The following is a 19831-nucleotide window of genomic DNA, read 5'->3' on the forward strand; positions in this document are numbered from 1 at the left end:
GTGGGAATGGTTTTCCAACCAGCTATGCACCCACCTTACAGTAGGCTCCAGCTACCTTGTATTTCCCTTGAGGGGGTCATGGGAGGCACTATCAAAAGTCTTACTAAGGTCAAGACGTACCCTCCTATTACTTCAGACTGTGAAGACCACATTACTGCATCCATTCACAATCACCAAGAACCACGTTTTCTGTAATGAAATGAAAGCTTGTAACCTTCACTTTCTAAATATGCCATGCAGGTCACATACATACATACATACATACATCTGTACACAGGCTGTGTATTGAACATTACTGCCCCAGAGCCTTAAAACGCTATTTTATGATCCCGCAATTGACTTTAAGTGACTCATCTGAATATTTTTGTTCTTCATAACAGACTTCTCCTGGCTCCTTTTGAACTGGAGCCAGCTACAACTGCAATCCCTTCTAGTGAAATCACATCGAGGGGACCTGAGTATCATAAAATGAAACACCGGCAAAACGCTTTAGTTTGGCTTTTAATAAGTGTCACATGGCTTACTTCTGATGCCAATTAGGCAAATGTTTCTGAGCTAAACCAACTTGTTTTAAGTTGCACTCTTTTCTCTTCATTCCTTATTGCACATGGTTTCAGTAGCAGTAAATGGAATATACCTGTCTACTGCAATTAAGTCTATGACAGATCCAAAATAAGCCTTCAGTCATATGAGAGACACCCCACCCAAAAGCCAGGGCCTAGGAAAGAGGTTACTTACCTTTGAGAAGAATGTAACCAGTGTTATTTGTGTGAAACCACAAAGATTTATTTTTAATGAAAAAAATACTGAAAGTGTGCCACAGTATCCATATATTCATTTGAATAGTACAAAGATATGTATATCTGAGAAAAAGTCTCAACACTGTAAAAAATAAATGTGGTTCTTAAATTAAAAGTAGCCAGTAAAAAAGTAATGTTTTGTACACTGGAATAAATGAAACAGTTAGTCAGAGGTAATAATAAATTATAATTACAGTATTTCAAATATTTGTTTCATGCTTTTTCAGCAGTTTCTAAACAAGTTATGTGTAATACACCCTTGAAGTCAGTAGTAAGAATGGTCTTCCAATGGAACAGTGGGTAATACTGTAGATTTGACTAAATTCATAGAAAAATGACACCGATGTTTATTATTTACTGGTACATAGAACATAGGAACATGGCAGTTTTAGGTTTGATTCTAACATATATTTGTTAATGAAAGTTAATTTAGTTTCAGGTGACTGATCTTGAACTTGTAACAAACTAAAGGGCAATAATCACCATTAGAACATGTGTCACCCAAGCACACTGTGCCAACAGTGCTAATGTGATGCAATGCATTGTTCTGCTTTAATTATTCAATTAAAATCGTGAGATTTTTGAATAATTTTAGGTCTCCTTAGCACAGCAAATGTTTGAAACAAAAGTGCTCTTAAATACAAATAACTTTTTTGCTGTCTAGAAACAGGAAAGAGATTCGCACATGCACTTAAACCTGAAACTTCCATGCCTTAGACACTACGTTTTAACAGTAAAATACCAGTTTTGTGCCATTTGTTGTAAAATTCCCATCCCCCCTCAAAATAATTTAAAAAATTCCAAAAATTCAAACAGGGTCTAAATTTGATTTGTCAGAATCTTCTTGGTCCTGTTTATACATGAATGTTAGAAGGAAGAGTGCAACATCCATAGATGACCAATATGCAGTGTGTGAGGTTACTGCAGACCAGTATCTGCTCTCCACAAGACCTTCCCTGAGCTCAAAATCAATCCGGTGCTCCAGTTCCACTAGAAATGAAACAAAAGAGAAACAAGAAGTGTTATTAAATCCCTACTTTGACAAAGAAAGGCACATGCTAATTCCTCTATCATTGTTGGTTTTTGTTTCTACTTGCCACAGATAAAATGTACTTAATACCGTGTTGAGGTTTTCGAATATACCGTTGTTTTGAATATCGATGACTGGATCATGCAGGAGCGAGAGAGAGAGACAGAGATAAAATATTGAAGACTGGATCATGCAGGAGACACTGAAGGTTAGGAAATAAATTTCTGTAACTCTTATTCTTCACTGTCAGCAACTGTCCTAAATTTTTTTCTTCTAAAACCAGACTTAGGTCACGATTTTTGAAAAGTAACTAGAGCAATATCGATAACTAAAATTTTAGGTGCCCAGTTTGAGACATCTTGAAGGTTCTCAGATTTTCAGGAAGTGCAGTACATTCACCCCTTGAAAATAAGGCTCCTTTAAGATGTCTCAAGTTAGGCACCAAAACAAATTAAGGACACCACATCATCACTGCCACTTTTGAAAATTTCATCTTTAATTCCAATTCCTACACAGAAAATCAGTGCATTTTTAAAACATTCAGCAAGGTGTGGAGCTTAATATATTCCAAACAACGTCTACTGGTTTCTAAATAGAGTAAATCACACTACTTTGGTTCCTCTGCAAGACTTTGCTATGTTATATGCAAATTGCGTACCCTATTTCGAGTCAATTTCAAGATACGCTATTTTGGGAGCTGGAGCTGTCTACACAGTACCAAATTTTGAAATAGTGGGCTATTTCGAGGCTTCCATTACTCCTCCCTCAACAAGGGGTAGAGGGATGCCAAAACAGCATGCCTACCAGGTGCATTTCCCAGACGCGGAGTTAACTATTTTGGAATACCTTGGCATCCCAAAATAGCTCTGCAGTGTAAACACAGCCTAAGAGATTCCACTACAGAACACCGGGATACACACAAAATTCACATACATACATGCAGAAGACCATTCAGAAGTCCACATTTCATCTATGGACCGAGTCACACTTTTTGCTGGGCTATCCTATGGGATCTCCATTTACAGAACACAGTAGTGAGAAACAGAGATTGGGTGGCAAGGCTCGAGTTGCTGAGTTTCCTGAAAACAACACCCCCACTAGGAATGAGCCACAATCATAGAATCATAAAATACTACAACTGGAAGGTACATCAAGAGGTCATCAAGTCCAGTCCCCTGCCCTCCTGGCAGGAACAAGCACCATCTACATCCTCCCTGTTAGATTGCATCCAACCTATACTTACGTACCTGCAGTGATGGAGATTCTACAGCCACTCTAGGCAATTTATTCCAGTACTTAACTTCTCTCACAGTTAGGGAAAATATGGAGAAACAACACGGATTGGACAAGATGTAATGAGCTTAAATTGTAGCAAGGAAGGTTTAGGTTGGACATCAGGAAAAAACTTCCTAAGTTTAAAATAAACCTCTGCCCTATATGATGAAAAAGTCACTCTAATTATCTGCTGAAGTTAGCTCTGACCTAAGGAGCTGCGACAGTACCATGTGATACTACCACAAGATGCAGCACTACTTCTACTCATGATTCAACCATTACTAACAAGATAACTGAAGACATGGGCCCAAACCAAAGGTCACATTAACCATAACACTTACAATTTACAAAACTTCAACCTTTGTCCTACTTTCAAGCAGGAATTGGACATAAAGACTTCCTGAGGTCTCTTCCAACCCTATGGCTCTATGAATCTAAATTCCAACACTAGAACTGTCAGAGTGAAACAACTGACGGTGTATGCAGAGCTTGGGCTTCCTACTATTATTTAAAGTAATCTCTTTGAACTTGACTGACTGGGCAGTCTTGTGTATTAGAGTGTGTGAAGTCAAAAAAGATAAAACAAGGAGTCTCTGAAAAATGGGTTACAAAGTTCAAATCAGATTATGTCAGATTTTTGGTAAAGAAATGCCTTGGAAAATAGAGTGACAAAGTTTTGAAATGAATTTTATCAACATTTTGGCCCAGGAAGTATTCTCATTTTTAGGAAAACTTTTGCTAAAATGTTATCGTGTTTGGACCAGCTCGATTAAGGGCAAGCACTGTCTCTCTCTCCGTATTTTGTACATCACCAAAAAGTACGTTTCAGTCCTGGACACATACTGGAAAATTCAAGTAATAGCTAACTGGATTTCTTTGTGGCACTTATGCTGATTTTTTTCAATGATATTTTAGAGAGCACTGTAGCAGACAATAGAGAGTAATAGCTAAAGTTCTGAGAAATATATATACACTGTTTAAAGAGCTAAAGATGACAAAGATTTAACACTCTGGAAATAAAAAAAAATTTAATGAATGCAACGGTAGGTCTACACAGCAAAGTTATTTTGAAATAACGCCTGTTATTTCAAAATAACTAACCTAGCATCTACACTATGCAACTGCTATTTTGAAATACATTGAAAATAGCAGTTGACTTACTTCAAAATTGGTAAACCTCATTTCATGATGAACAGTGCCTATTTCGAAATAGGTGCTGTTGGGAGAGGGAATAGCACCTATTTCAAAATAAGCCATAGGGCTGCCAATGGCTCTCCCTTGAAATAGGCTCCGTGTATTTAGATTATGTATTTCAAAATAACAGCGCTATTTCAAAATGTATTTTTGTGTGTAGCAGCCTTATTTCAAAATAAGCTATTTCAGAACAGCTTCTTTTGGAATAGCTGCTGTGTAGTCATACCCTGAATGAATCCAGTTTTTATCACCCTAAAGCTGTCCAGGAAACAATTTAACTAGGAGCATATGTTTGTTTTTATAACACTCATGCTTCCATGTCCTCCCACCCCACAACAACAGTATCCTCCAAATCAACAACAAAACAAATCTCCATTTCCAAAGGAGCAGCAGGGAGACAAGGCTAGTTACGGAATACAGAGGCATACTAACGTGTGGGGTCAAGGAAGCCAGAGCTGCTATGTGGGAAGGTTGGCGTTCCAACAGCAGAATGACAAACAACTGGTTTCTTGTCTTCGCCTTCTGATCCCTCTTTTCCAGTCTCAGATGTTTGTGATGTGGGTGCACTAGATCGTCCAAATCTTGAGAACAACATCCCTCCAAGGCCCTTCCCAATGCTAGCAGCTCCTGCATTCAGTATGAAACAGGACAGACACCGTGACTGTTAAATCATCTCACGCATTGACGTGACTAACCACCATTAATTACAGCTGACTGATGGAGAAAGAAAAACATGGCTCATGTTTTTCCAGGATGGGAACAGCAGCTTATTTAAATTAAGTACACATTTTTTAGCATGCGACTCAAGCCTATAATCAAGGTTTTCGTTCAGAAACTGTAGTTAGAAAAATAAAAATACGCAGGAACCGTTTTGGACTAAAAAAGTCGAGTGAGGAAAAGGTTTGTTTTAATTCCTGTTTTACTTTTGGCAACACATTCGCCTTGGGTCCTCCACTGGAAGAAAAAATCCTGTCATTATCTTTAGTGAGAGGATACTTCATTAATTTCTTACACTGTCAAAACAAAAAAGCAGTCAAGTAGCACTTTAAAGACTAACAAAATAATTTATTAGGGGAGGTTTCGTGGGACAGACCCAAGTGGGAGCAAGTGGGGCTGCCCACGAAAGCTCACCTAATAGTCTTTAAAGTGCTGCTTGACTGCTTTTTTGTTTTGATAGTATAAAGACTAGCATGGCTCCCTCTCTGTTTCTTATACTAGTACCACTTCTGACTCTGCTGCCATCTTGTGGGTGTGTTTGAAAAACCTATATTCACAGTAAAACAACCATACAGATCTCACCAGGAAATTAAAAGCTATGTTGTGAGATATGCCAGATCTTGCTTTGAAGTATTATGTACATCAGACTAATTCCTGAAGAAGATAGAAAATAAAAACTTAATTGTGCAGTCAGGAAGAAACTCAACAGCAGGCTACCTTGTTTACATGTCTTGCAAACTATTTCAGTTTATCAAACAGCACAGGCCCACATGGAGCAAAAACACTTTGGCATGTTTATTCCCATCAAAAGGATAAGAGACTGCTCATAAGTTTAAAGTTAAGCCAGTGTGTAAGCTAACGAACAACAGGGGGGCAGAAAAAGATTTTGGGTTACAGTTTTGTCAATGAAAGCTCACGTTATATTAAGTTAAATGGAATGGGAACATTTCCCATTGATAATCAAGGACCCTGCTGCCATTCACCAGCTGCGTTCTCTAATTTTCCATGTCTGTGTGCAGAATGAATTTTGTTACGTGCACTAATGTGGAGCTGATGCATGACACACAACCTCCACATTGGTGCACACGGACGATCTGTGGCAGGGTGTGGCTGAGGGGTTTGGCAGCGATGGTGAATCTGGGCTGGGGAAAGGTGCCTCTCTCTGGGTTACAGCAGGTCTGTGCTGCTGGGGATGGGTGGGCAGGAGGGGGAGAATTTTGAAAGGGAGCTTCTCTCCCAGCTGTGGCAGTTCCCTGCTGGGGCTAGAGGGGGCATCTCTTCCCTCTACGTCCTTGCAGCTCTGAGCCCTGCATAGGGCTATTAGGCAGCTGCATGGTTTAGAGTTAATTTAGCTAACCAATAGTACAAAACATTACTTTAATGCAAACATTTTAATTCTTCATGCTGCGAATTGACATTTGGTTACCAGACACTCACTACAGCACATTCACTGTTACGCCTTCAATATCACAAAAAAAAAGGTTTTGTATGACAATAGGGCTCTATTGACAAACCATCAAAATGTATTGCATGAAGTCTAACTGCAAAATGTTATGTGCATATGGAAAGAACCAGCATTACCTAATATACTTGCTTTGCCTATGTTTGTTATGGACTCCCCATAGTGGCGCCGAACCATGACCGGGGAAGTGGCCGGGCTTGGGATGGTTGGGATGTTTTCATTCTCGCTGGCTGAGGTAGGTTCTTTTGTCGGGTTGAGGAAGCTTGGCTTCATGTGCTCGTAAGGTAGAGGGTTTGCAGTGTTGTACCAGTGGATCTGGACAGGTGAAATGTTGCTGTAATGCTTCAAAATTAAAGGTTCTAATCTGTAGGCCTGCAAGATAAATTCAAGGGAAGAAAAAACCCTGAGCGTGACAGGCACTGGCAATTAAATGACTTACCCTCAAAGTACTGAACGAACATGAACGATTCATCCTCCTAGTCCCCTGTGGATAAATGGGAGCCCCTCCCCGCTTTCACAGAATAGATGCACACCAACAATTAAAGTAACTTGGCCAAAGCAATGAAGGGTGTCAGTGGAACAGCCAGAATTAGGACTCTGGAGTTCTTCGCACCCAATCCCTGTTGCTCTGTTAAGAAATCAAATCTTATTAATCTGAAATAGTCAGACATTGACTCAAGTTTAAAATACACTGTGGGCCACACTTATTTTCACTTGCCTAGAAAACTGACTAGTTGCCTTACTGTTTAAGCACATTCCTTGTATATTCCTCTGTAACACTGCTACTACTATAGTCTTTCATCAGAAGTGAAAAGTACTACTAATAGGTGGCCATTAAAGTAAAGCAAAAGACATATCTTTTCTATACAGACAAACTCATTTGGCATTTCACAGAAAATCATTACAACTTAATTGTGTGCAAACCCTTCCAATGAGGGAGAGGCTTACGGGAGCCAAAGGGCGGCTTGCAGGGCCAATCCTGATAGGAGGAGCTGCTTGGCAGAGCAGAGGGCAGTTGGGTCCTGATCAGTGAGGATGCAGGGCTGGCTCCTAGGGAAGGCAAAGCACCTTGGATAGAGCAGTGCTGGGCAGGCTCAGGGGCTGAAAAGACACTCCAGCCTGATACCTGCCAGGTATGGGCCTTGCTCCAAGGTCTGGGAAAGAGCTAGGATCACGGAAAGGCTGCCCAGGGAATAGGAGCAGATAATGGAAAAGAAGAAAGACAGGATAAGGCTGGTCTCAGAAGGTCCCTGAGCCAGGACCCAGAGTAGTGGGTGGGCCTGCGTCCACCCCCTTGCACTGCAGTTTCTCACCAAGAAGCATGGCCTATAGCTTGCCCCAGAGGCAAGAGTCTGGGGCTGCAGGTGGCCATGGAGGCTGGTGAATTGATTGAGGGTTAGTGATACCCCAAAAGCAAGTGAGAACTGAGTGGTGAGCACTGCTTAAGAGCAGCGTCCTGAAGACGACGCCGTGACTTGCGGAGCGACGTGGGTCCATAGGATGATGGTGCAGCAGTAGAGCCTAATGACAATAGGTGAGACTTCATAAAGAAGGTGACAAGTATCGGAGAGGCAGCCGCGTTAGTCTGTATCTTCGAGAGCACCAAGAAGTCCTGTGGCACCTCACAGACTAACAGATATTTTGGAGCATAAGCTTTTATCTGACGAAACGGGTTTTGCCCACGAAAGCTCATGCTCCAAAATATCTGTTAGTCTATAAGGTGCCACAGGACTTCTTGTTGCTCCAGCCAGGTGGCGGCACACTCAACAGTCAGAGCTAATTCCTGAGGCAGCTACGAGGAAGTGCTGCGGAGGTGAGACCCCACCTGTACTCACACAGTTTAAACAAACATCTATTTATTGTGCAAACTCTGGATACAATTTAGGGCGTGAGCTGTGAAAGTCTGGGGAGTAAGAGAAACGTTTTATTAAACTCATTTCCAACGGAAGTCATTTCTGGAGGCTACAGGTAAGAAATATTATCACTTTTCTTGCATGTCATTGTAACACTGACCAAAACGTAGGAACTCTTTACAGTAAGATGCCACTGCAGGAGCCTGGTGCATGTGTTACTTCTGGGAGACCACCACTTGCTTTCATGGCCATGCACGTACATGTGTGTGTGTGTGTGTGCGCGCGCGCGCACATGCTGCCAATCACAGGGATGAAAAGTAGGTCCCAATGCAAAAAGTTTGCTCACCCCTCACAGCCATAAAACCAGCATCTCTATTGGGTTTGTGATTTTGGTGTCTAGCAAAGTAATAAGCAAGCTCAAAGGCTCGTCTTTTGCAACTGCTGTGCAGGTTTCTTCTGAGAATGAGGACTGATGGGTCAGAGAGAGGGATTATATTCTATGAGAAGCGTTCACCTGAAGGTGATAGGGGGTTTATGTTAGCAATTTCCTGTGGTGGCTCCTTTGAGAGAGCACTGAGAAGTTGGGTGAATTAAGGCAGAGAGGAAAGCCCCAACGAGTGAAAGCTCATGTGTGTGGGAATAGGTGGCGCTTCTATAAATCCAGCGAGCTGCTAGCAGAAGGGACTTCTTGATTTTGAAAAGTTGTGTTATTGGGGGTGTTGATCATTGTAGCCAAGAACACAGGTCTGCAGGTTTTGCTTCTGTTCTGGCAAAGCTGGCGCTGCCTTGAGTTGGTGTGTCCTGATGTGTGGGGAGTTTGTGTCTCATGAGGAGCACAGAGAGTGTGGGGTGGGGAGAATGAGGCTGTTTAAGGCTAGAAAAAGGGGTCCAGGAAAGATTTCCATCAGGATGGCATCCCCATGAGTTTGGACGATTTGATGATATAGGTTGAACCCCTCTCATCTGGCACCTCTGGGACCTCACTGGTGCCAGATGAAAGAATTTTCCGGATGACAGGAGGTCACTATTTTCTAGCACATTACCTACACTTCCACTGCTTACTGGGCTTGAAGAAGACATTCGGGTTTACAGCTAAATAGCACAGAACACTGAGAGCCAGGACCGGTGGCTGGAAACAAACTTTATGTGACCACGGGAAACTTAGCAACACCCATGATAAATGGATCATCCAGTTAACTAAAATCATGCCAGATTATGGAGTCTGCCAGATGAGAGAGTTCCAGATTAGATATATACCAGTATGTTGTACAGGTTGAACCTATATGGGGTGGCAGTGACAACCAGGGGTGTACAGTAAGAGGGGGTTTTACTTCTATATTGAAGCAGGTCCTCTTGTATATTTGGGTGGCCCATTACACAATGCGATCTACTACTTCTACAAGGATACTTTTTTTTTTTTTTTTAATCCTATGGCCACAGGGGTGTTAGCTGACCATGTAGTAGTAGCATCCTTCAGTCTATGTCGACTATGGAACGCACCCTTCGTAGTTCCGTTTGGCATCCTCATTTGCAGCGTTGGCTGTGACTGTGAAGACCCACACGAGAGTGACAGTCCTTGCTGCATCTGTTGCACATGTAATGGGTGTCTGGCAGGTCCTTGCTGTGCTTTCTGTGGGCTTGCTTCTCCTCTGCTAGCTGTCTGATCCTCATCTCACCCTTCTGAAGGCCCTTGTATAGTTCCTGCCTCCATCTGCTTTGATCGTCTGCCAGCTCCTCCCAGCTGTCTGGCTTGATGTCTACTTCCCTGAGGTCTCTCTTGCAAACATCTTTGTAGCGCAGCTGGGGGCGTCTGGGAGCTGACCATTTCACCCTGAATTGTCCCTTAGAATGTATGATAACTATTTATGCTAAACATTCTGTTTAGGATCCTCTTGAGCTATGAGACCAAGTACCTTTCCCAGACCTGAAGGAGAGCTGTGTAGTTTGAAAGCTTGTGTTGCTCTCTAGCAGAAGCTAGGCCAATAAAAAATGCTACCTGAAACTCTACTTTTGCATGGCAGAGGAAATATAAATGGAATGTTCAAACTGTCTTAATAGCTCAGTTACTGTATATGGATCAAAGTCTAGTTTTCAAAAGTCATTACCTATTGATGTGGGCTCATGAATTTTCATTAAGGAATTACATTCTGTAATTAAGGACTTCCATTCCTTTAATTTTTCTTTGTTTTCATAAGGTAGCAAAGTGTTTTGCATGTTTTGAGTGAAGATAAAGAAAGTTATAATTTATGGGATGGTCAGAGTCAATTACAATCTGATTCTTTTGGACAATAAAATGCCTACTGGAATTTATGCTGTCTGGCAAGTTGGAGATGTTGGACCAGATCCTTACAGGATGTAAATTAGTGATTCTCCATTGCAGTCAAATGATGTTGGCACCAGATGAAGTTTAAACAAAACAAAACAAAAAAAAAACAAAACAACCTACTAGCACCATTATAATGATATAGAAGTAAAGGTATTATCACTGAAGTCTCAAAATTTTTAGCTGCAAAGCACAGCTTCTTTGTGAATGAAATATTCTATCATTTGTAGGCCTGGCAGTATTCAATTTTTTCTACTTATTACAAAATATATTTTTATTTTAAAACTTTTTTGTATTTTTAACATTTTTATTAGTACAGTTGTCACAAATTACAGGGAGCAAAGGGAACAGGGTTAGCATAGCGTTGATAGTGGGGCTGCAGAGGGCTTACTCCATAACCCAAAGGCCCAAGCCATCCTGGCACAAGAGATACAGAGGAGGATAGAAGGACAGTGATACCCAAGCCTTGCGGATATGCTGACAGTTAGTGACAATTTTTTTTTTTTTTTTGTCAATTTCACTGTCAGATGTAATGAACATTTATCTACCTTTAGGAATTGAAATCGACACCTCTCAAGACTAATCATTAGTAATTTAGTAGTATTCAAATTATGCAGAAGAAATCTCTTTGTTACCAAGTAAACTACTTCCAAAAGAAGGATAAGTACAGCATAGAACATGATTGCATTTTCTAGTGATAATTTATTTTCAAATTAAAATCAAGCCAAGACATTGGAAGATGACTGCCAGAAAGCTGTTCTGCAAAACTGTGTTGCATGCAGAAACGTACCTATGTTGATGTAAGTACCAGGAAGATCACGTCTTACAGATTGTCTTTTATTGTCCTTCAGCAGACTTTATTTAAAAACACTCTTGAGGGAAAAGCTTGTAACTGCAATAAAAACTCACCACTGGATCTGTTGGATGAAAAATGTTTAGCAACCGGTTACAAATAGTTCTGGGCAGAATGTGATCTTGACTTCCACTGTTTCCTGGACGGATGCCACGCAATGCCAAGAACACTGCTAATGGAGATCCCATACAGAAGAAATTCTCAACCTAAGGAGACATTTCATTTTATATTAACAGATGGTGGAAATGTAGCTTTCTAATGCACAGTGGGGTTTGGTTTAATCTCATGTCTCAGAGGGACTTCAGAAACACACTTTGAGGTACAAATACTGAAAGTGAAGAAGTCCACAATATAATACAGGTAAACTTTTCATCTCCCTTCAAATGTGATAACACATGTTAATTCACAATGTAATACAAATTTTGGAAAGCTGCAAACGCTATCTCAGTTCAGTATGATACTTTAACTGAAAGAGGTACGTTAAGTGTTACAGGGTCGGGTGAGGGAGCTGATTTTGGAGGATATTAAAGAAAAATTATGAAGTTCATAACAGTGAAGTCTGATTTCGTGTGAAATTGCAGGAAGCTTTCCAGAACTGCTTCTGTCTCTTTAAGCAAGTGCTCTGTGGCTGGTTCTGGTATACAAACCATCAAGGAAGCAGAAAAGCAAGTTATATTGAAAATCAAAGACTACCTACATTAAGTTTGTAATACTCATGCGAACAAGCACGCACACACACACCCCACACAATCTCTTAAAAATATCTTCGGTTGAGTGAATGACTTGGTACTTGTGAAAAGATGCCAGTATGACAAAAACTGGGAACTGTTACATACAGACTAGATACAATAGTTTTACAAGCTCTCAGTCTACCACATTCTTGTTCTGGAGGGACTGCCTCTGACACTGAGAAATTAGTTCAGTCTCCACTGAGTATTTAAATTTGCAAACCTGTACCCTGAAAACGGGGCTGAGACCACTAACTTGTCTGACATAGGTCACTGAACATGCATCAGTGGTAACGACTTTTGGTCACTACCAACCTGGGCTGGGATTCAACAGTGACCTAGAGGTGAATGGCTTTGTGTCCCATTACCAATCCTCAGACAACCAGTCCTGTAGAAACATCAAATGTAAAACTCTGTAGGCAAATATATTTTCACATGTCAAAATTACTTTAACCTTTAGTATATTTTATATGGAAAATTCATTCTATTATTTATCAGAACTTCACTGAAACTTTCCTGATAAGCTGGCAGTGAATTACAAAAGAATCATTATTTGGGCAATAACTTTGAGTGGACAAAAGAAATGGCTGCATTTTTTGAAGTGAATATGTGGAATGCTTGGATTCTTGGCGTTAACTGTTACATGTCAGGCAGCGCAAGCAGCAAGACATGGGAAATAACGGTCCATTTCATTCATTGGACTCCAGCAATGCCTTAAGAAATTGTTCCTCTTCTAAAATGGCTTTGGTAACACACTTCTGAACAGGGTTCTTTCTTCAACAGCAATGTTCTTTTCAAGCTCTACTTTAACACAAGGACTTTATTTCTACAGCAATGCCAGCCGTCTTGCAAGCCACAAAATATTATTGCCCCAATCAATTACAGAGCAGCGCTTCTCTTTTGTAACCAAGCTTTGCATAGAATCCTGAATTTCTCAACTGGATGACAGCTTCATTTTATCTTCAATAGCACTAATAAAAATGCAGTGATCATTCAATACAGGAAAACATTGCATAATCCTTTAAATCACACAAGTTAACTTCAACACCTGAAGTCAGGGTCTGGGCAATTCCTGTTGCAGAAAACTGCTATGACTGCTGTGTGATATCCGATAGGCGATACTTCAAAAGGTAAATGGATTCAGTGGTTACAATGGCTTCTATTCCTTCAGACCCATTGATAACTCATCACTGATAATGTCCAGCTGCACAAGAGGTTCTTCCATCTTGGATCAGTGTTCTCTATTTATTCTCCAGCACGAAGAAATCTTTTGTAGTGGTGCACTGGCTAGGTAAGATGTGTAGAATGAAGGCTCACTCTATTGTAGGCTGCATCCCACGTAATGGTTATGAATAGACCAAAAATGAATCTCCACAGAATCTAAAGACAGCCTTTCAGACATGAAGTCCTTCAAACTGAGAAACTGAAACCATTAGACTCTCCACATTATCAAGCGGATAATTTATTTGGAAAAAAAAGTTATCATATGACAATGTATTGAAATCAGAAGGCCACAGTCTTTAAAAACTAGGTGGCCTTAATTTTGATAGGCCACATGTTGAAGCAGCAGTGGGGGAATATTACCTATTTATGTGAAACACGGCAGTCAGTTTCAACAGCACAGTTTAGTAACAGAGAAACAATGCTTATTTTTAAGGTTGCCCTCCAAAAATAGATTATGACGACACCTGAGAGTCAGATGACAAACTGAATTACTGGGGAGGAATGAACACAAGCAGCAGAGCTAAGCTACTTTAGCAACAAAACCCAAAATCACCATCAATATCACTCAAGGCTTTGTGTTACTCTTTCAGACCACAAGAAAAGCTGAATGAGAGAATGCATGTGTGACAATATATTTTTCAATGACAATGTGCGTTAAGTGAAGGGAGCAGATGGGCATATTTATGGGTGAAATTAAAATGGGAGGCCAATGAGAACTGCAGTTTGTGTATATATATTTCCTTTCACCCAGAAGGATTGCAAAGAACTTTACTAAGGAAGACTTCATATGAGCATGAAACTACAGCCACCGCTAGAGCATAGCCAATAGCCCTTTAACTGCACCAGAAATATCATGCAACTTTTGCAGATAAGACATGAAGGGATGAAGGTAGCAAATTACAGATACATGAAGAATTCAGACACTTCTGTCTGAACCGCTGCACTGTTGCTACAAGAAGTCTGAAGACCTCCTTTCTCAGCTATGGCTGCATTTCAGTTGTACTAGTAATTCCTTCATGTCTTTTCAAAACCATTAACATCTTTGGTTAGAGGCTGTTGCTGTACAGAAGTTGAGTTCTATAGGATTAACTGACCTTAAAAATCTTTGTGAAGAGTTCCATGGAAAAGTGAATTAGCGTCAGTAATTAGGTTGACAGAGTTAAACAAATGAATCAGCAGCTTTGGGATCAGGAAGTAATTGTGGTATACCCCCTCCCCTCTTCCATGTCTTAAAGGAATATCAGTCTATCATACTGTTATCTTTAACCACTGAAGCAAAACAGACAACTGACGTCCCAATGCCATAGAGAGCAGCTAGTGCTAGCCCCTTCTCAGAATTGCGGCATTCTTCATATATGAAACACAGAGATGTCTTCCTTAGTCTCTTCCTCCTTTTCCACAGCTGTTGTCCCACAGACAAGGCCAAGGAAAGACAGTGTCTTTAAACTTTACATGCGTGGTGAGCTACTAGTTGAGTTCTGGTATTCAGCTGCTGGTCCCAACTGCTGAACTACCACTCCCAGCTCTGACTGTTTTAGTGAATCCCTCATTAGGGCTCCCAGTTGTGTTGGGGGGATGTCTAAAGTCCTCAACGTCAAAGATCCGATTTTGGTGGCCATAACTTTGTCCAGGATGATGAGTTATCAGCACTGACCAAAGACCTCCAAATCTTCAGGTTCCCGGCCCCTGAAGGAGCAGTTATATGCACTGCTTCCTTTCATGTTAATCACCAGCCAATGTAATTTCTGGATTTCTTCCTGAACTGGTCTTCACAGAGAAATGTCTGTTTACGCAAGATCAGGTGAGCCTCAAAGTCTCCCTGATCTTAGGCTCTCTGTTCTTCAGGCTCTATAAAGGAAAATAAAGCAACTGCAGCCACATATTTCATCGAAGTAGCACTGGCCCATTCAATTATATATGAAGTCCAGATGTGGCCACTATGAGCATCTACTCTGATTTTTTTTGTCTGTCTTCTTTAGACAGGCCAAAATACTTCATTCAGCCATTGCCACATATCAAGCCAAATAACTCAGGGTTAAACTAGGGTGTTATTAAAGGAACAGCCTTGCCTGAGTAGAAAGAGTCAAGATCCTGGTGAATGATAGCTACACATTAGGTGCTTGTTGCCAGGTTAGCCACATACAACCAACTAATGTGTCACTGTGAAGCCGTCCTTTAGTAGAAACATCCTGTGAAACCTTCTTCTAGGAGAAGCATCGTGCTCTCATATATTTAAGGTAATTCCTTCTTCCTCTTCAACTGCTCTCCATCAGAAAGAAAGTACTCAGAAACTAGTGACAGGCAATGACAGAAAACCCTTTGACAGACTATTTAACAGTCTATGGAAGATTTAGCAGGATGAGGAAAAGAAAGGGTGTACGACAAGGGAAAATTACTGAAGAGAAATTTGGTGTGTCATAGTTCTCTCCTCTTCCCCATAGTACTTCCCTTATTTTGTGCTCCTTCTTAAGGGTCCTTGTTCTGAAAGCTTTCAGACTGAATGCAAGCGAATGGACAGTCTGTGAAGAACTGAGAGGTGAACAGTACCAGTCTATCTCTTGCTTGTGAAATGGGAGACATAATAGCATGATGTAATCGGTGGGCTTTAAAATTATGGTGAAGAGAAGAGGGTTAGGACAAAAATATTACTAGTAATAATTTTTCCTCTTTCCTATCTATTGATACTAACTTTCTTTCGTGAGGCCCAGATTTTGAAAGCTATTTGGCACTGCTGTGCCCAATATTGCAACCCTTCATTGATTCAGGAACCTAAAGTGACAGTGAATGGGATTTAGTCTATTAAGTGCCTAAGTGCCTTTTGAAAATGAGATCTAGGTTCCTAAATATGCTAAGCAGTGCAGCAATGCCTAAATATCTTTATGTACAAAAGCAGTGACATCAGAAAAAAAATTTAAAAACCTCTGGAAAATGAGCTAATTTTCTTTCATACACAATGCCATCTTTTTAAAGGTCTAACCTCTTTAGACATTACTGGGGTATTCACAAGTTTTGTGCAGTCAGTGGGAAAGCTAGGAATCCCTGCTTTCCAATGGCATAAAATTCCAGTTAATTGGCTCTATTGCCGAATCCTATCCTTAAAGGCCACTCTCAGCAGGCTGCTGTAAACTGGGTGAAAATTCCAATACTGGAGAAGGTCAGGCCAGATTTGAAGCTATTCAGAATTTTGGTATGTTAGAAGCAGTCCCAGGGCAATATGAACTAGTGGGCAGAGTAGAAGCGAGCCTATCGAAAGTGCATGATAAATGCAAATTTACAAAATGGATTTCACCACCACCTATGGTATAAACAAACATATAATATTAATATGATTCTTATAAATATATATTTTAGATGTAAATATATTATACAATTTAAATTAATAAGAAAATATGTGAATGTATATTGATTCTTTTATACCGATAAGCAACTATTAACAAGTAACTTACATAAATTACCTTAGCACAAGCAGAAAAGCTTGGACAGAGCTATTGAAAGCAAACCTTTACAGTAATACAATAAACCTTCATTCAATTAAAAAAAAAAAAATCTATCTTGAACATACATACCTTAAATTTTAAGGCTGGAGTTTTCGATATGGTTGATGCCTTTAATTCATGTAACCTTTCCTCTATCTCTCTCAGTCTAGGGGTTAAAAAAAAAAGCGGGGGAGTTCTTTGTTAGGCATGGTGTGCACAAAAAAGCAGTTAGCCAATTTTTGAGGTTGTTTCTGTTAGGAGAAAGAACTGAGGCAAGAGTCAGATATTTGTCTCATGCAGTCCTAGTTATTTACAAAGAACATACAGCAAGTTCTGTTTCACTGACTGCATCAGGAATCAAGCAGGAGGAGACTGTTTCTTTGCCCACATGACCGACTCTTTCTCAGCCAGTACTTTATCCAAAAGCTCTTCTTCAGGTTATATTACAGATGAATCCCTGATTGTATCTTGACTTCTTTCTTCTCTATTGGTTTCTGTGGTTGTTTAACTACTTCTCCCACCCCATGTCTCCCACTCCAGACTCACGGCAGCAATCAACACAATCCCTCATTCCCGTGCTTATCAGACCCCAAGGAAACCTCTTGCACTGTACTGCACAGCCCAGACAGTGCCTGTACTTGGATGTAAGTCTAGTCCATTGCTTCATTTACCACTGGGGCATTTAACTGTTCCCTTGGTTTGTAAGGTGGCTATTATTCCCACCAGTACAGGACAACTGTATTACATATTCTTTGAAAATTGAAGAGTCGCTTATTCTATTCTGTAAAGTTGGTTTTATGAATAATATGTAGGACATACCTAGTCTGCTGTGTATTACTAGCACAACACGAATTTTGGGCAGTGGAGCTTACCAAGAAGCAACATTTTCAACAGACCACAAAGAGTTCAAGAATATGACTCAGTCATAGAAAATAAATTGAATATTTATCCATTATACATGGAAGTAAGTGTCCTGTGCTGTATCATACCTGCCACTCACAGACTTCTGCAGAGTTAAATACAATTTAAAACATTCAAGAATACAATCAACGGGGAAAAAACCCAAACTACTCAGGGCATACATTTTTCATGAACCTAGTATTACTTTGGCAAAATTATACTATTTGATATCCTGAAGTTACAGGATGTAGTTGTGTAAGTTTTACAGATACATACAAATTAGATTTATACCGATCTGCGTTAACAACATTTAAGGATGGCTGTATTTATTTGTAAATGAATATGTTGCATAACATGAGGACTGATGAGGCTCCTGCTTAAAACATTTTTGCTAATGGCTAGTTATCTTGGGGCAAGAGTATGCAAACTGATCAGTTCCTAATGACATGTCTAAAGGGGTTTCATCCCTCTGCACCTTTTCATGTATTGAGGACATTTCTTTATATTTCTCTCAGGAGAGGTGCACAATAAGAGAATAGCTAACACTTCACAGCAGTGGAATTGAGCTGTGCCGATTGGTAACAGAATTACACATACGTCTGACGTAGTGAGTCTTGCTCCTTTATACAGAGCAGCTGTCTCTACCCTTTTTAAGCACAAGATCACATTTTTGAATTTAACTGCGTTCCAGGATCGACATCAAACCCAAATATCCTTGCCCTGCCCTACTGGCTCCACCCCATTTCCTGCCCCATTCTCACTCATGTTCACCAGGCTGGGTCAGGGTGCAGGTTCTGGCTTTGGGCCAAGGAGTCTGGAGTGTGCGAGTGACTCCGTGCTGAGCTAGGGGCAGAGGAGGGGGGTTCAGGATGCGGCTCCAGCTGCACACTGCTTATCTCAGTTCCCGGGGTGGTTGTGCAGTGAGGCTAAGACAGGCTCACCTCCGCCCTGGCCCTGCACCACTCCAGAAAGTGGCCACCATGTCCGGCAGCAGCTTCTGGGAAGGAAGGGGGCAGAAGGTGACACTTGCTTCATGGATTGAGCAGGTTCTAAGAGGTATTGTGCTTCGGATCCTCAAAATGCACAAATCGTTTGAAGATTCTGGGGTTTTCCATGGCCAGTGGCTCTATGGTGGTTGAGCCAGTAGCTGCTGCCATGGATGTGGTGGCTTCCGTGATGGTGCAAAAGAGTGGTAGTTCTTCTGGTTCCAACTGGTCAGAAGAGGAGAAGCTGCATTCCAGTCCTAGGCTACGTCTACACGTGCACGCTACATCGAAATAGGCTATTTTGATGAATAACGTCTACACGTCCTCCAGGGCTGGCAACGTCGACGTTCAACTTCAACGTTGGGCAGCACCACATCGAAAGAGGCGCTGCGAGCGAACGTCTACACGCCAAAGTAGCACACATCGCAATAAGGGTGCCAGGCACAGCTGCAGACAGGGTCACAGGGTGGACTCAACAGCAAGCCGCTCCCTTAAAGGGCCCCTCCCAGACACAGTTGCACTAAACAACACAAGATCCACAGAGCCGACAACTGGTTGCAGACCCTGTGCCTGCAGCATGGATCCCCAGCTGCAGCAGCAGCAGCCAGAAGCCCTGGGCTAAGGGCTGCTGCACACGGTGACCATAGAGCCTGGCAGGGGCTGGAGAGAGAGCGTCTCTCAACCCCTCAGCTGATAGCCGCCATGGCGGACCCCGCTATTTCGATGTTGCGGGACGCGGATCGTCTACATGTGCCCTACTTCGACGTTCAACTTCGAAATAGGGCGCTATTCCCATCCCCTCATGGGGTTAGCGACTTCGACGTCTCGCCACCTAACGTCGATTTCAACTTCGAAATAGCGCCCAACGTGTAGCTGTGACGGGCACTATTTCGAAGTTGGCGCCGCTACTTCGAAGTAGCGTGCACGTGTAGACGCGGCCCTAATGGTGGCATTGTTGGAGCTGGTGGCAGAGTGTAGTGCATCAGTATGGATGGTGAGGGGCCTTCTAC

At 41.3% G+C, this 19831-nt stretch overlaps 1 protein-coding gene across 2 annotated transcripts in view; it reads right to left on the reverse strand.

Moving 5' to 3' along the window:
• Positions 1 to 525: 525 nt before the first annotated feature.
• DDHD1 (DDHD domain containing 1) overlaps positions 526 to 19831 on the reverse strand; it is an 82835-nt gene continuing 63529 nt past the window's right edge. For both annotated transcript variants that reach the window (XM_074998523.1, XM_074998522.1), the window contains 5 exons: positions 17026 to 17101; positions 11564 to 11713; positions 6598 to 6850; positions 4732 to 4926; positions 526 to 1790 (listed from right to left, as the gene is read on the reverse strand). In XM_074998523.1, coding sequence (XP_074854624.1) covers positions 1609 to 1790; positions 4732 to 4926; positions 6598 to 6850; positions 11564 to 11713; positions 17026 to 17101 — 856 coding nt within the window. In that variant the 3' untranslated portion in view covers positions 526 to 1608. The remainder of the gene's footprint in view (positions 1791 to 4731; positions 4927 to 6597; positions 6851 to 11563; positions 11714 to 17025; positions 17102 to 19831) is intronic.

The sequence above is a fragment of the Carettochelys insculpta genome, chromosome 6, assembly GCF_033958435.1.
Source record: "Carettochelys insculpta isolate YL-2023 chromosome 6, ASM3395843v1, whole genome shotgun sequence".
Lineage (NCBI taxonomy): Eukaryota > Metazoa > Chordata > Testudines > Carettochelyidae > Carettochelys > Carettochelys insculpta.